We start from the raw sequence: 17,391 nt of genomic DNA, 5'->3' as shown, positions 1-17,391 counted from the left end.
TTTTATTAAGTCCCTAATTTTGGTGCCCAAACTGTCACTCAGAACCAAGGTAAAAATGGACAGAATACAGTGTCTGGGTTTTGATCTAGAGAATGCGGTCTCTGCTGAAAGGCATTGAAGGCCTCCTCTCTTGACTCTCAGGTAACACGTGAGCCCTTCCAGCGGCTCCCTGGGGAAGGCGGCCTTCTGGTGTACATAGTACACAGGTTGTCTTCTTTCCAAGCCACCTCTCCGCTCCCAAACCTTGGAGGCTCACTGTAATGCTCTGAGGGGGGCAGGAGAGGGCAGCACCTCACTTCATAGACGTGGAGGCTGGGGCTCAGAATGAGCGGATGCCTTGTTCAAGGTCACGAGGCCACCTACAGACAGAACCAGGCCAGGATCCAGCTCCCAGAACCCCCGTTTTAGTGCCTTCCCGAACTGTCTAATCCATTAGTTCATTCACTCAACCAATATTTACTGAGCATTTACTACGTGTCAGGTCTGATCTAGCTCAGTGCAATACACACATGCAAAAGGCACAATCCCTGCCCTCGGGGTGCTCATGGACCTCACTCGTTATAGGGATTTTGCGCCAGTAGGAATATAGGGTGGCGGAGACACCATTGTGCGAGAGCGGGCGGGGCTCCCTCAACTCACGCCATGGAGGTTCTCAAGAGCAGTGAGGTGCATGGGAGACCCCGCTGCTTTGAAAGGCTTTGAAAAGGTGGGTAAGCGCCATCAGGACATAATTAACCTAATTTCTGACCCTGAGAAGTCAGGAGGCTAAGCGAGTAAGTCAGAGATAAATGCGTCAGCCAAGACCAGGTTGAGTTTGGGATGTGCACTGAGTTACAGGGAGGGCTGCTGTAGAGGTTCGGATATGCTTGTTTGGAAGACCAGAGAGTGTTCTGCCCCTGGCCTCCGCACCAGTGAGACCTCCAATTTCAGAGTACAGTGACTGGCACATCAACAACAACAACGCACTAGTGTTGGCTTTAGGGGAAAAAAAGGCATTATAAGGAGAAAGGAACTAATTAGAGTTGCCAAATTTAGCAAATAAAAATATGGGTGGCCTAGTTAAATGTGAATTTCAGACAGACAACAAATAGTAGCAATACTGGGGTCTTCCTCATACTAAATATTTACTGTTTATCTGAAATTCAAATTTAACACGATGCCCTGTATTTTATCTAGCAACCCCGGAACTAATGCAAGAAGAGTTCTCTTATTTACTCTGTAATGGGAAAAAGGGAAATAAGCAAAATGAAGGAGAATATACAAGGGGATTTGTCCATACCTGTAACTGTAACATTACTCTAACATAAAGGCATCTGAGCTCTAAATACAGGCTTTAATTTAGAACAACAATGATTGTTATGTTCAATACCCCTTTGCACACCAGGTAATAAGCATTCCAGAGTTGCGCAAGACTGAAACCCTCCCCCTCCTCCCGTTCACATGTCTCAAGACCTCGGGGGCTGCAGCTGCCAGCAAACTGCAAGACCACTCCTGGGGGGAAACGCCAGGAGACCGCAGCCAGGTGGGCCACTCCAGGTGGGACCTGTCTTTCCCCACCCACGTGGCCCCCAGGATGCTTCCCTTGACTGGTCCGAGCCACAGATTCAGAGTACCAGAGGAGGCAGAGGGTGAGGGAACACCCGAGGTTTGATTCTTTTCAGCCTCTCAAAGGTACAGTTAGTTAGTGATGTAGGAAATGTTGGGGTTCGGAGCTGATGGCCAAGAAAGAATTCTTGAGGCGTCTTCGGTGCCAAATGGTGGTTTTATTAAGGCACGGGGACAGGACCCATGGGCAGAAGGAGCTGCACTGGGGTTGTGAGGGGTGACTGATTATATACTTTCAAGTTGGGAGGGGGTTGGGGACAGCGCAGGCCTCCAAAGTATTTTGGAAACAAGGTTTCCAGGATCCTGAGGGGGCTAGAGGGGGCTAGCTATTGTTAGGAAAAGGTCATTTATTACTGTTTAGTAAAAACTTGGTCATGAGCCCCTTTAGATGTAGATCAGTGGGCCATATGCTTGGAGGATGATTGCCAACATGTATCTTGGGGGGTAGAGGTAAAGGAAGTTTCCACAGGAATGCTTAGATGTTAAAGTAGACTCACAGGATCCTGCGGGGTTGGGGTAAGAAGATGGCCTTTTGCCCTTAGCAAAGTGTCAACACTGAGGCAGCTGAGCTCCCAGAGGAAGGTCACTCTGCCTGTTTCAAGGACTTGTCAATGGGCTGTTAGCAGTAAGGAAATTTAATTTTTTCTTTTGTCTTTGTTTTCCATATCAGTTAGGTTCTTCCTGGCAGAACCTTCTTAAGGGTGCCTGTGTGGACTCCTGCTCCGTGACATGGTCCCCTTAAATGTAGGCTCCAGCAGGCCGCCTTGCCACAGCCTCCCACCCTCCGTGGCTAACATTTGCATGCATCCCCCAGAGGCCCCAACCAAGGTCAGGGCTGTCTTGCACCCAGGCCTCTGGGTTTTGCATTCCAGGGTTTGCTAAGCAAATACATCTGAGGCCTGTGGGCAGCCCGGGGTTCGTTACTGGGCCTGGATAGGGCTGGAAGTTATCTGCACTCCAGCAAGCAGTGGGGCTCATTTTTTTTCTGGATGGGTTGAAAAAATTGAAGCTGAAGGTGTCTTTCTCATGGAACATTTTCACTGAGATGTGAACAGCAGATGGAGTCTGCCCTCATGCTGCCCTCCTGCTGGGGGATGGGGAGGGAAGGGACATTTGGCCTCCTGTTTCCTCTACAACCACACCGGGACTCAGGGGAGGCCAGGGCGGCCTGCTCAACATGGCTGCACCACACAAGCCCTGGGGAGCTTTTAGAGACCTCATGCCTGATCGGCTCCGCAAGTGATTCTGGTGAGCAGCCGAGACAGTCCAGTGGTTGCAAATCAAGCCTTTGGTCCACTGTGAGAATTAAAAACAAAACAAAACAAAAGAACTTGGTCTCTTGACATCACATCAGAGAGGAAAGTGCATCAACCCCCAAGAGTTTAGCCTGAAGACTAGATCCTGGGGGGCCAAGGATGGATGCAGTCTATCTCGAAGAAGCAAACTCAGGCTGAGGCTGGGAGGAAGGCCCAGAGCCCAGCCAGCCAGGAGCAGGATGTGCTGTGGGCTTTTCAGAGCCCATCTGTGTTGGTGTCCATCTGTTTGTCCAGAGCAGAGTAGGGGAAGGGCTGGAGGAGCGCAGAGAAGCTGAGAGGATGTTTAGACAAGGAGGTGCTTGCCCAGGAGAAGCAGGGCCCTCCACACCAACAGGTTTGGTAGTGGGCGACACCTGGTCCCCCAAAGGCCTAGGGTGAGGGGGATGCGTCTGAGAGCCTTGGGGAGAAGGCTCTACCTTGAGGTCATCATGTTCTCTCCCATTCCAGCTCAAGTTCTCTCCTTGTTCACAGCTTCCTAGAAAAAGGATAGAGATTCATCATTTCTAAGTCCCTCATCGAGGACTTTCCTCCCCTTATTTCCGCTGAGAACATCCCTCACAGCTTCCTATGTGTCAGGCAGCCCCAAGCAAGTAGCCAGGCCCCATTCTAGCCAGTCTGATGCGTGGAAATTGGAAATCTCAATTTGTATAAAAAAAATCAGTTAACAAATCCCACTTTATTATACAAGGTATTTTTTTTTTTTGCAAATGGAGAATCCCATTTGCAGAGCAGGAGTTGATAAAAGAGTGTTTGAAATATTATTCGATTTACAAAAGTCTGATTAATATTTGTTTTTTCAGGAAGGGGAAAGAAGTAGAGTGACCTCCAGAGCGCTGAGCGCAGTTGTGTAGACTGCAGACTGCACAAGGAGACCCTGCCAGTACACAGGGGAGGCATCTCATGGACGTATTTATGCTGCATGTTATTTGTACAGTTTTCTGTGTTATTTGTACAGTTTGGTAGCTTTGTATGACATTCATACAGATTTCTAGCAGGTGGCGGCCAACTGTTTTAACAAAATCAGTATATTATCACAATCTTCCGGCAGCTGGCAATCAAGTTCTCCAGGAAAGGGTACAGTTTTCTTAGCGCACAAGGCAATATATGGGCTAGTGCTGGCTTTGACTATGACCAGGAAGAGGTGGGTGGGGTCAGAAAGGAAACTGGGGGACGGAGCTCAGAGGTCACCGCAACATCTGGGAATAGAGCAGGCACCTGGGCAGTTCCACACCTCAGGGTCGCTGTATTCCTGGATCCAGCTGGGGTGAGGCCTGTAGGTGACCCAAACTGTCTTGGAAGTGGAGAGCAGAGAGAAGTCGAGTGGGCAGGGAGCAGACCTGGACATGAGACGCCGAGAAATCACACGTGAGGAGAAATGAGACAAAAAGGGGGGAAAAAAAGGGGGAAATGGGAAGCCCCGAGTTTCAAGGACTCTTCCACCTGCTGTGTGACCCTAGTCAGTCATTGGCCCCCTCGAGGGAATTGCAGGAAGACTCTTGCAGAGCTCACCTCAGAGAAATGCTGGCATGAGGACCTGTCCATTCTTGGATGGTTTTCAACTCTGACTGTGTCATTCTGTTTAATCCCTGTAATGACTCCCCAGCACCACAGGTGAAGTCCAGGTGCACTTTGTTAGCATGGCCCCCAAGCCAGCCTGCCCTATCCCTGCCATGTCTGCCTGTGCACCTCCAAGTGCACCCCCAGGCCTCTCCCTGCCCAGTCAGACAAAGTAGACTAGACCCTGTGACGTCCGATTCACTCCAGGGCTCCTTCGACCCTGGGAGGCTATATCACTTGGTGCTCGACACCAAGACATTGGTGACAGACAACTTGGATTCAGATCCTGGCTCTACCATCTACCTACTGTGTGACTTTGGGCATGTTGCTTACCCTCTCTGTGCCATAATGCCTGGACCATAATAACTACTTGGTAAGTTTTAGCTATTATCATTACATTCCCATTTGCATAGGGGGAAATTCCATAGTAACTCAAAGGGGGGCTCTCTAGCCATAGAAATGGTAGAAATCAGAAGAGTCTGACAGACTTAGTAGCTGTTGAGAGGATTTGAGTAGCAATTAGCAAGAGGGACCTCCTCCTTTTCCTTTGGGGGCCTCTGGCAGTCCCTGAATTTCTCAATCTGTCTTGCCACTTTGAGGCCCGTTACACAACCCGAACCAGATGGCCACTGAACTCTTACGGGAGGAGAGCTGAGGCTAGCAGAGGAAAGCCAGGCTGACACATATATCTAGCCATGCTCCAGAGGCAGAGCGTATTTGGCACATCTGCTGGTCCTGGAATGAAAGGGACAGGGAGCAGACTCGACCCCAACCTGTAGCCTAAGCAGAGCTATCCCAGACAGCTCACAGAACTCTGAAAGAGTAAAAGAAGCATCTGTTTTGGAATCCACTGAGATGGGGGGGGTTGTTATGTAGCATTATCAAACTGCAATTACTGACTAATACAACCAGCATCAGAGTATTAATTTGAACATCTGATTTAAAAAACACAGAGGGAGGGGCACCTGGGTGGCTCCGTCAGTTAAGCGTCCGACTCTTGATTTTGGCTCAGGTCATGATCTCAGGGTTGTGAGATGGAGCCCTGCATCGAGCCCAGCAACAGGCTCCGTGCTCAGCACAGAGACTACTTGAGATTCTCTCCTTCTTCCTCTGCCCCTCCCCACCCCAGTACTCTCTCTCTCTCAAATAAATAAATAAATAAATAAAAATTTTTAAGAAACATGTTGAGAGAGAGAGATATTAATGTATGGAACATCAACCCTGTAGCTTTTATTCTAGCTTCTCCCCTCTTTATTCGGAAGAATATCGGCTGAGGGCCAGAAGTTGCACAGGACTAGCCCATGGACGTGACAGGGTCTCTTGTGATTGTACTCTGTTAGGAAATGAGCAGATTTCCTCTCTTTCTGGATCACTCCTCCTCTCTGCCTAACCTTTTTGAGCTTCTCTTTTCTTTTTTTTTTTTTTAAAGATTTTATTTATTTGAGAGAAAGAATGAGAGAGCATGAGAGGGGGGAGGGTCAGAGAGAGAGGCAGACTCCCCGCTGAGCAGGGAGCCTGACGTGGGACTTGATCCCGGGACTCCAGGATCATGACCTGAGCCGAAGGCGGTCGCTTAACCAACTGAGCCACCCAGGCGCCTGAGCTTCTCTTTTCTACCCTCTACCCTGGTCTTTGAAGCTCAGAGCAGTGAATTTGTATGGAATTGCCTAAGAACGTCAACTGGCAAACTGCTTCCAGGCAGTTTCATAATCTGTTCTATAAAGGAACACCGCAGACGGCATGTGTGACCTACTGTGTTTCCCACAGCTGTGAATGTTGTTTTGTTTGTTTTTATCACAGTCTGCTTCTTTATAAAGTACCTTGATTCCTAGAAGTTTATCGACCAAGGGAGCTCTGGCTGAATTGCATGGGTCCCACTGCCCCAATGTACAGGAGGGGGCCTGGCCCTGGAATGAAGGGCCTCAAGTCTGGGCCTGGCTTCTAGACGGCACTCCCAGCCCCAAGGAAGCTTCCCCAACCCCACAGCAGACCTGCCTATGTTCTCCTGACCACACTTGACCTCGAGCTCCTAGAGACAGAGATACAGACACTCAAAAAGTCAAAGAAGCCTTGGGGCTGGAGACCAAGGAACAGAGCAAGACTAATCCCAGGATTCACTAATTCCATGAGCCCCAAGGGGACTGCCAAATGCCCACTGGATTAAACGATGGGCACCTCCAGAAAGTGACACACGTGTCTGCCCCACTTCCTGCAGCAGCTGAGAATCTCCTTCCCACCATACTGCTTCCTCCCACCCACAAAGTACCTACTTGCCCAGACCTCAAAGTGGGCCTGTGGCTGCTAGGGTGAGATTCTGACCCTCATCTGTCTGATACATCTCTCTGCCCACCTGGGATCCCCACCTGGGACAGGAACAACACAGAAGGATGTCACTTAGAATGATTTGGGGATTTTCCTGACCAATGAAGGCTTGAAGCAAAGTAGATAGCAGTGTGGGTCTGTTCCATTCAGAGAATATTTTGATAATCCCGTAAAATAGTTGTAGATGATTCCTGGCTTGGTTTGCGTTTGAAGCTGGCATTTTTCATTTGTGTGTATGTGTGTATGCATGTCTCTTTAAAAAACAAGGTTACAGTTCAGTAAAAAATTAAGACTTGGCTCTTGTCTTTGGTCTAAAGTTCAATTTTGGGGTAAACTCTTAAAGTTGGGAATCGAGAGGTGCCTGAGTGGCTCAGTCGGTTAAAGCATCTGCCTTTGGCTCAGGTCATGATCTCGGGGTCCTGGGATGGAGCCCCATGTCGGGCTCCCTGCTCGGCGGGGAGCCTGCTTCTCCTTCTACCCCCTGCTCATGCTCTCTCTTTCGTGATCTCTCTCTCTCAAATAAATAAATAAAATCTTTAAAAAAAAAAAGAAAGTTAGGGATTGAGTTCAATTCATCTTTGCTATTTCTAGAGCCCAGAAGAGTGGTTGGCACTCATTAGGTGCTCAATAAAGGTTAACTGATGGAACCAATGACAAGGTAATATAACCAAAAAGCTGTAAGAAGCAGGCTTACACTAGTTAGGGCTTTTAGTTGTAGGTTGGCAACAGTTTGGATCTCTATATGTTCAGGGTCACATGGTTACACACCTGTCTAGTTTGGTTTTTAAATAAAGTTCTATTCAGAAGCTGAGAAGTCCTAGTTAACCTCTGCATATAACCCTAATATCTGCTAAATTATTGAGTGCTAATTACACGTCATGCATTCTGCAAAGCAATTTACATGTTGACCTCATTAAACCCTCACAATATTATCCCTATTTTATAGATCAGGAAATAGACGCTTAGAAAGATCACATGTCCTAAGCATGATCACTGAGTAAGATTATGGCAGAGCAGGGAATTTGTGTTGGGTGGGTCCGACTCCAAAGTCCAGTTCCTAACACCTGCTCTTGCTGACTCTTCCTCTACCCCTTGTGATCTTCCTGCAGACTCTTTCCAAAGCTTTTCTTCCCCATGGAACTTGAGAAACATTAGTCATGCTCACTGCACTTTGCCGCCTGTTTTTTTGGATGGTGGGTGTCTTGGGAAGCCTTTTCTGGTGCTACTTGTCTTTTGTTTGTTCTTCTTGAACATCTTGCTCATCCAGTTGGAGTCTTCAGTAGGGCTCCCCCTGGGCAACAGATGAAGTAAATAGTTTGTTAATGACCTTTCCTGTGTCCTCCACTATCAGGGCTCTGCTCCAGCTCAGAGGGTAGACAGACACACCAATGCTACGGCTTTTAACCCTAGCTGAACACCAGAGTTCCGCAGCAAACATTTGTTTTATAATCAATGACCACTTATCTAAGTAACATCATGCCAATGAGTCAACCGAAATTCAACTGAACTTTTATAAGTTATATGTCAATGCAATAAAGTTTAAACCCTGTGAACAAAATGCATAGTATATGCCCAAGCACAAAATTTTTAAATTTACGCAAACTCTTTCAAAAAGTTTTATAATTAAAATTATACTTAATGTGAGAAGCAGGTATGTTTTAATATATTTGATATGATATGGAGGTGGAACATCAAAAGGACCTGCTCTCCCAATAGCTGCAGCTGTGGCCATGGAGAACCCCAGCCACTGCCAGAACTGCCCCAAGGGAGGAGAGATGAGGTTGGGGAGGGGAGAGATACTCTTTGACCCACCTTCTGATCTCCTGCTGGTGCCTTCCGTTGGCTAACCCAACTGGCAAGAAGCCAGCAAGGGAGCCCGGGTAATATGGTCCCCAAGGAACTTAAAAAAATACCAATCAATCCTGGGGCACCTGGGTGGCGCAGTCGAGTGAGCCTCCGACTCTTAGTTTCAGCTCAGGTTGTGATCTCAGGGTCATGAGATTGGGCCCTGCGTGGGGCTCTGCACTCATTGCAGAGTCTGCGTAGGACGCGCTTTCTCTCTCCTTCTGCCCCTCCACCCCTCCACCCCTCCCCACCCCCGTACTCATGTGCTCTCTCTCTAAAAAATAAATAAAAATAAATCTTAAAAAAAACAACAACAATCTTCAGGCCCTCTCAGAATGACTGTGAAGGTAAGTAATGGAGAACTTGTCACACAACCCAGACAACTGATGTGCATTATAAAAAAGATTTTCTGGGGACAATCTATAACATAGGAATATTAGCTCGCTTATTGTGCTGATAGAAAATAATTTGGATTAAAGGAGGCCTTTGACAGGGTCTCACAATTCACACCATGCAGGAAATAGGATACCTCAAGCTAGGATGTAACATGCCTGCTAACTCCCTTGAACTGAGACACCACCGGAGAGTGAGACACAAGGGGGTGCATGTTCTCCCACTGCACTCAGAGAAGGTGCATTCCCTAGCATGCACAGGAAGGAGCTGACGAGAATGACATTGTGAGCACAAATAGCTCATTTCCCATTCAGTGCCCCCACTGAAGAATAGAGAAGTGTAAAGGGGTGGACTGTAATCACACAAACCGGAAAAGGATCCCAGTGTTCCTAGGACAGCTAAAAAGAAGGAAAATTTCCCTTAGCTTGGCCCCCCTTCTCTGGCCAAAGGAAAGAATGTGTCCCTAATTAAGGAGAAACTTACATTGCGCGAGGCTTGCTGGTGGTTTCCTTCACATTAACCAAGGACATGGCGCCTTTCAGATTTGAAGAGGCAAGGGGAGCTACAGTCAAAAGTAAAAATAGAGGAGACAAGAGTGAGGTGGCAAAATCGTGCCCATTTCAACTCACCTGCACCTTCAAGAAGCCTTCCTTAAACCCCCAGAGAGAAGTGATCTTAACCTCTATGAATACTTCCAACACTCTGTTTTTCTTAGTAATGTAGTACTTAATAATTTGTGCTGTATTTTTGAGGTTGGTATCTCTGTCATCCCCTCTGCTGGAGGGGAGAGTTCCTGAGAGTGAGGAGCTGAGAATTGTTTAGCTTTGAAGCCTCTAGAGCAGATCTGTAGAAGATACCAGTTGTGAAGAACCAGCTTTTAAAAATCTTTTTTTGGAAACCATAATGTACTAGTACTTTTGTGAAATACAATACAATGAATTAGTAGGAAAATGACCAAGCTCTTGGATGTCATGGCTATAAACATTTCTAAATGCTTACTTTCAACCTCTGTGCTCATTTCATTGTAAATTAGTAACAAATAGTTTGGGGACCAGCATTGGTTCACAGAGCATTCTTTGAGTAGCTCGGCCCTGGCACAGTGGTTATCACAAATAATAAAAACCTTCTGGTATAGTGGTTCTCAATCATGGTTCTCAAAAGAACCCCCTGGAGGGCTTATAAAAAGATAGAAGGACAGCTGGGTGGCTCAGTCGGCTAAGCGTCTGCCTTTGCCTCAGGTCATGATCCCAGGGTCCTGGGATCGAGCCCCGCAGGAGGCTCCCTGCTATGCTGGTAGCCTGCTTCTCCCTCTGCCTGCCACTCCCCCTGCTTGTGCTCTCTCTCTCTCTCTCTAATAGATAAATAAAATCTTTAAAAAAAAAAAAGATAGATAGCTGGGTCCCACCCCCCTGAGTTAGGAGGTCTATGGTAGGGTCTGAGAATTTTCATTTCTAACAAGTTCCCAGGTGATGTGTTTGCTGTTGGCCAGAGACCAACCTTTGAAAATCACCGGACTAAAGACATGAACAAATGTCAAGAATACTGTCCCCTTTTGGTGGCCTATCCTCAAAATAGGTAGAACCGCTAAAGCTAAGTGCTAACTTTACCAATGCACCCCTCTAAAGCAATGGTTATATGAGACTAATGAACTGTTGAACACTACATCAAAAACTAATTATGTACTATATGCTGGTTAACTGAACATAATACAAAAATAATAAAGCAATGGTTATCAGCTCCCATGCTGTGGCACACTTACTGAGGGGCTCCAGACATAAGGAAGCTGGGAGAAGCCAGAAGGGTCCATACCTTGGGGCTGTTCTGGGCCCAATTCCTCCACAGGTGGCTGTGCAGATGACGCTGAAGGAGAACACTGGGGCAGTGTTTGAGATGCCCCTACAGATGAAGGCCCCAGGGATGGCCTGGGTGACAGAGATGCCGGGGAGGGTGGGGATCTTGGCGGTGATCCAGTCGTTTGTACCCGCTGCTGTGCTGATACACGTGACAGCACAGCTGTGGAGCTGAGTGGTAAGGGCACAGCTGGGAGTGAGAGAGGGGGCAAGTCAGATGGGGAATGTGATGGTAATGAGGCCAGTGGAGATGCAGGTGACTGCTCAAATGAAGAGACAGGTGGTGAAACAGGTGACTCAGCAGGCCACTCGTGTGTGGATTCAGGTGTCTGCACAGGTGAGGACACAAGTGGACCGTGGCTGCACTTTCCTTCCCCTTCAGGAGCCCACTGTGTGTGAGGTTGTATGGATTCTTCCTGCTCCGTTTGGAGGCTTGTTTGGCTGCGTTCAGGGCACTCATTGCCAAGGGCAAGTTCTATATTGCAGTACACTTCTACACGGGGGAACATCACTCTCTTGGAGGGAGAATTGAGGTAAGCAGCATCTAGGAAAACAACAGCGTGGGGTCACAGGTGGCATTACTAACCCCTGGCATCAGCGTGGCATCTGCAAAAAGTGATTTCTCAAATTATTTTCATAAGCAGGATTAGTGCTTTTCACTCGTCTTTCTTTACTTACTCAAATTTATATTGAGTATTTGATTGTGTATTGATTCATTATTCAACAGATATTTATTGAGCATCTATATGTGCCAGGCATTATACCAGGCACTGAGGAGTGAAGGGGACAAAAACAGGTGTGATGGTCCTTGGCCTCTTGGAGCTTACAGTCTGGCTTGGGGTCAGGCAATGACTACCCAAATAATCTCGTTTTAACCAAGACACGTTGTAGGCGAGAAAGGAACATGATGTTAGGGGAGAAGGAAGCAGGGAGGACTACTTTGGGAGGGTTTCCCTGAGGAAGCAACGTTTGAGCTGAGATCTGAAGGGCGAGTGAGGGTCCAGGGGGTGGTCGGGGTGGGATGGGGCGGAGCATTTCAGACAGAGGGAACAGCACACACCAATGCCACAGGTTTGAGGGAGCATGAGGAGGACCTGAAAGGTCAGTGTGGTTGGAGCAAGGGTGGGGGCACTGTGGTGAGAGATGGGGCTGAGGAGGCCACAGGGGCCCGACCATGCTTGTAGACACCACTGAGGGCCCTTGGTTTTCACAGAGGCCATGAAACACCTATTGGCAGTGGGGATGCTGCTCTGTCTCTGGCTTTGACAAGATCACTGTGGCTGCTGTGTGGAGACTCACTGAGAAGGGCATAGGGGACCCAGGGAAACCTGTAAGGCTGCTGTGAAGAGGTATTTAGGGCTTGCACCTGGAAGGAGAGAGAAAGAAATAGAAGACTCTGTTTAGGAGGTAAAATAAATGAGAATTGGCAATGGATTGACTGGGGGAAGAGAGGAGGTAGCTGGCTTGCACAACCAGGTGGAGGTTGGTGCTGACAGGGTGACCATGGAGGGGATGGGTTAGGGGAGCAGTGGGGAGGGCCCAGTTTATAGTTTGTTTGGGGATATATGGATTTTAAGGGGTCTTAGAGATGTCCAAGGAGAGATGACAAGTGAGCAGTTGGATAGATGGGTTTGGATCTCAGAGAAGAGATGAAGGTTAGAGGTGTCCATTTGGGAGCCCATCTATGGATGGTCACTGAAGCTGTGATGGTGGCCATGGAGGAGATTGCCTAGGGAGGAAAAGCAGAATGAGAAGAGGAGGGTGCCAGGACTGAGCGAGGAGAGGGGAAGAGGGGAACCCAGGCCAAGTTGCTAAAATAGGCAAGACTGGGGTAGACCTACAAAATGCTGGTAAGGATCCATTTGAGAGGTGGGGGTTGGATACGTAAAAGAGAGATGAAATAATGGATAATTCAAAAGTGCTGAGATGGGAAGGGGTCTGAGCACAGGTACGGGGTGGGCTTTAGGCAAGAAGAGGGTTGCTTCCTTTAATGTTCTAAGAAGGAGGGAACAGAGCTGGCTGAGTTTGTATATTCGGTAGCGCAAAGTTGAGAGAACTTCTCTCTGTTGGTTTTGCTTTTCTCTGTGAAGTTGTTTGGAGGCAAGGTCCTCGCCTAGGGATCAGGGAGAGGGGAAGTCTCGAGGTGGTGATTGCAGAGGAGGAGAGAATAGGTTGCCAAGACAAGTACAGATGACTGCATTTTGTGTAGAAATTCACAAGCTAATTCTAAAATTCATATGGAATTAGAAAGGACCTAGAATAGCCTAAACAACTTTGAAAGAAAAAAAAAAAAAAAACAAAGATGGAAAACTAAGACGACCTGGTATCAAGATTTACGATAAAGCTTCAGGGATCAAGACAGTATGATATTGACCTAAAGACAGACAAATAGATCAATGGCACAAAACAGAAAGTCTAGAAATAGACCCATAACATATAGAGACAACTGACTTTACTTAATAGAGAAAGCATAGTTTTTTCAACAAACAATGCTGGAAGAAGTGGACATCCATATGCAAAAAAAAAAAAAAAAAAGAACCTTGTTTTATATCTTGAACCATATTCAAAAATTAACTCAAAATGGAATATAGACACAAATGAAAAACCAAAAAGCTATAAAACTTCTAGAAGGAAACATAGGAGAAAACCTTTTTGTGATCTTGAGTAAAGCAAAGGTTTCTTAGGTAAGGCACCAAAAGCATGATCCATAAAGAAAGCAAATTAATAATATGGGCCCCATCAAAATTTAAAACTCCTTTTTAGAAAACTGTTAAGGAATTGAAAAGAGAAATCACAGACTGAGAGCAAGTATTTGCAAATTATATTTCAGATAAAGGGCATTTATCTAGAATACATAAAATCTCTTAAATAAGAAAACAAACAATTCAATTTTTAAGATGGGTAAAAGAGCCCACCAAAAAAAGCTTCCAATGGCCAAAGGAAATCTGAATATATGGTCTTCCGTTAATAATAACCAATATTAGTACATTGGTTGTAAACACTACATTATACTATATACCGAATTTTATATGTACCATACTATAACTTCTAACAAATGTAAGACATAATAATAGGGAATGTGGAATACATGGAGGCTCTCCATACTATTTTCATATTTTTTTCTGTAAATCTAAAACGATTCTTTTTTTTTTTTGAAGATTTTATTTATTTATTTGATAGAGAGAGCGAGAGAGCACAAGCTGGGGGAATGGCAGGCAGAGGGAGAGGGAGAAGCAGGCTCCCCGCCGAGCAGGGAGCCCAATGCAGGGCTTGATCCCAGGACTCTGGGATCATGACCTGAGCCGAAGGCAGACACTTAACCATCTGAGCCACCCAGGCGCCCCTAAAACGATTCTTAAAAATAAAGCTTATTAAATGGCTAGGTGGGAAATGACCGAAAGAGTTGAACCCTTCAACAAAGAAATATATAGATGACTAATAAGCAAGTGAAAAGATGCTCAACATCATTAGTCATTAAGAAAATACAAATTAAAATCACAGTAAGATACCACCGCACAACTATTCACATGGCTAAAATTAAAAAGACTGACCATTTCAGGTGTTGGTGATAATAGGGAGAAACTGGAACTCTCATGCATTGCTGGTGGGAATGTAAAATGGTACAACCACTTCAAAAAACAATAAAAGTTAAACATACCTTCTTCGTATATGTCCTTAGTATATATCCCAAAGAATTGAAAATAGGATATTTGCATACCTGGGTTCATTGCATCATTATTCACAATGGTCAAGAGGAAGAAGCAATTCAAATTGTTCATTAATAAAGAAAATGTGGTATGTACACAGGGGTACGTCACATGCTATGAAATGGATAAACCTGGAGGACATTACAACAACGAAATACACCAGTCACAAAAAGACAAGTACTGTATGATTCCACTGATACGAGGTATCTGAAGTAGTCCATCTCCTAGAAATAGAAAATAGAGTGGTGGCAGCCAGGGCCTAGGAGAGGGAGAAATGAGGAACTGCTGATCCATGGGTATAGAGTTTCAGTTTTGCAAGAAGAAAAAGTTCTGGAGATTGGTTGTACAATGTAAATGTACTTAACAATACTGAACTGTACACTTAAAAATGGTTAAGATGGTGGGGCACCTGGCTAGCTCAGTTGGAAGAGCATGCAACTCTTGATCTCAGGTTTGTGACTTCAAGCCCCATGTTGGGTGTAGAGATTACTTAAAAATAAAAAATCTTTAAAAAATGGTTAAGATGGTAAATTTTATGTTATGTGTTTTACCCTGATTATACATATATATAATTGTATATTACATAAATATAGATTAAATGTACATCCACCATACCATCTAGACATTCCACTCCTAGGTATTTACCCAAGAGAAATGAAAGCATATGTTCATACAGCAGCTTTATTCATAATAGCCCAAACTGGATACAACCTAAATGTCCATTAATGGGTGAATGGAGAAATGAACAGTGGGGTTTTCATAAATGGAATGGAATGCAAAAAGGAATGAACTATTTATACATGCAATAACATGATGAATCTCAGCATAATTATACTGAGTGAAAGAATGCAGACAAAACAGAGCCCATACTGGAAGTCCATACTGGAAATTTCTATAACGACAGAAAGTAGATTAGGGGCACTGGGGGAAGTTGGGAAGGGTCACAAAGGAGCATGAGGAAAACTTTGGGCATGATGGATGATGGTTCACTCTCTTGAATGTGGTGTTGGTTTCACAGGGGTGTGTGTGTGTGGGGGGGGAACTTAAATTATGAGAGGGAGGAAGGGTGCAAGAGAAGGAGGAATGCCAAGAGGGAAAGAAGGAAGGAAGGAAGGAAGGAAGAGAGGGAGGGAAGGAGGGAAGGAGAGTGGGAAGGAGGGAGGAAGGGAGGGAGGAAGGGAGGAAAGGAGGAAGGAAGGAAGGCAGGCAGGCCTGGCCAGGCACGCCTGGATGCCAGATGGATAATTTTAGACATGGCATCCTCTGAGCTCCAACCTCACTCAACGCCCACATCCACATGTCTGTGTGGGGAATGCGGATTTTCAAGCATGCCAACAAGCAGTGCCCTTCCCTTTGGCAGAAGGCTGCTGCCAGGGGAGGCCAACGGTGGAGAGGGAAGCTCACCTGGAATCATTAGGCAGATGTGAGCCCTGAGGAGGACAGAGAAGGGGGACGTCAGGATGTGAGTTGAGGAATTGAGGGTGACACTTTGCGGGTGTGGCCTTCTGCCAGAGCTGACCCCCATCTAGAAAGCAGTAGGGTGGGAGGCTGGAGCGGACTCCCATTTTTCTGTTCCCAGATGGCAGGTGGGAATTAAGAGTGTGGCTCTGGGCACCAGTCGCAATTTCTCAGGATGCGTCATACCTCCCGCTCGCATCTGGTGCCGAGAGGAAAATCCAGCCCTATCAAACCCGAGGGGATTTAGGGGTGGGACTGAAGAAACCTGCACTGAGAGAGCGATGCAAACACTGGCAAATCGGAAGAGGAATCAAAACTAGCTGGTAGCCAGCAGGAGACATTTTCTTCCTGATGAGTTGTGTCAGTTCCTCCTTGGAGTGATTCCAGGGCCCCTGGAAAAGCCCACCATCCTCCATGCACTGCGCTGATTCTTTAGTGAATGCCCGAAATGCTCCTATTAGAGCCTCATCCTTGGGTTTAAGACCGCCATGTATACCACGGAGTCCACATCAGCTAAGGGTGGAAGGGTGGGGGAGCGCGAGCCTGCACTGGGTTCCCCCCAGAGGCTGGCCCAGGGGCTACTGAGAATTGGGGGAGACCAGAGATGCTAAAGCAAGGCACTTTGTAATTCTCCCCAGGGCTTGCCCTGAGAGGAAGAGAAAGAAGTTCTAGGGGAGAGACAGGTACGGTGGTAACCAGGCAGCCAGGCTGGAACCTGAGGTGTAGAGGGGTTTCCTGAGGCATAGAATTGGTCCCAAATCAGGGGATCCCCCAGCCCCATGTCCCCAGTACACATCATCACTGAGGAAAGAGTGAAGGGGCTTCCCGGCTGGGGGTGGAAAGGACCCCAGGTCCTCGCCAGCCCCTCCCCTTCCTGAGGCTCCGTAGGTGAGACCCCATGTCAACCCCCCACTGACACCCCTCGGGTGCTCCTCCTTTTGGACACTTGGATCTTAGTTTTCACAGCTGTCACCCATGTCAGTGTGCAGGAGGAGGGGGGGATGCTGTCCGAGTAGAGTCAGGGTTAGGAGGAGTCTGTCCTGCAGAAAGGTGAGAGGAGGGGCCTGTCTTCCAGGTCAGAGGGTCAGTGGGCTGCACTGACTGTGTCTAGGAATAATATTCTGAGGTGGGTTCCATGATCAGCCCCATTATACAGATGAAAAAACCGAAGTCCCAGGAGATGAATTACCTGCTCAAGATCACACAGTTAGTAGGTGTCAGGAACCAGGATTTAACCCTTTTTACAGATTAGGAACCAAGACAGAGAGGGCAAGTGATTTCCCTGAGTTCACACAGCCAGGGAGGATGAGAATCCTGGCCCAGGCCTACTGGCCTCCA

At 46.8% G+C, this 17,391-nt stretch overlaps 1 protein-coding gene across 5 annotated transcripts in view; it reads right to left on the bottom strand.

Moving 5' to 3' along the window:
- Positions 1–1,197: 1,197 nt before the first annotated feature.
- The window catches only part of PNPLA1 (patatin like domain 1, omega-hydroxyceramide transacylase), a 47,571-nt gene continuing 31,377 nt past the window's right edge, over positions 1,198–17,391 (bottom strand). The window contains exons 6-10 of one of the 5 annotated variants that reach the window (XM_081828107.1): positions 10,848–11,432; positions 9,522–9,600; positions 7,966–8,091; positions 4,137–4,258; positions 1,198–3,396 (exon numbers count right to left, since the gene is read on the bottom strand). In XM_081828107.1, coding sequence (XP_081684233.1) covers positions 3,032–3,396; positions 4,137–4,258; positions 7,966–8,091; positions 9,522–9,600; positions 10,848–11,432 — 1,277 coding nt within the window. In that variant the 3' untranslated portion in view covers positions 1,198–3,031. Of the gene's footprint in view, positions 3,397–3,436; positions 4,259–7,965; positions 8,092–9,521; positions 9,601–10,847; positions 11,433–17,391 lie in introns of those variants that run through there. The other 4 variants (XM_031031163.2, XM_081828110.1, XM_081828108.1 and 1 more) reach the window with 4 other exon arrangements.

This window comes from Leptonychotes weddellii, chromosome 8 (assembly GCF_054177405.1).
Source record: "Leptonychotes weddellii isolate Sample4059 chromosome 8, ASM5417740v2, whole genome shotgun sequence".
Taxonomy (NCBI): Eukaryota; Metazoa; Chordata; class Mammalia; order Carnivora; family Phocidae; genus Leptonychotes; species Leptonychotes weddellii.
The sequence above is the reverse complement of the archived record's forward strand: the minus strand, read 5'-3'. Positions and strand labels throughout refer to the sequence as shown.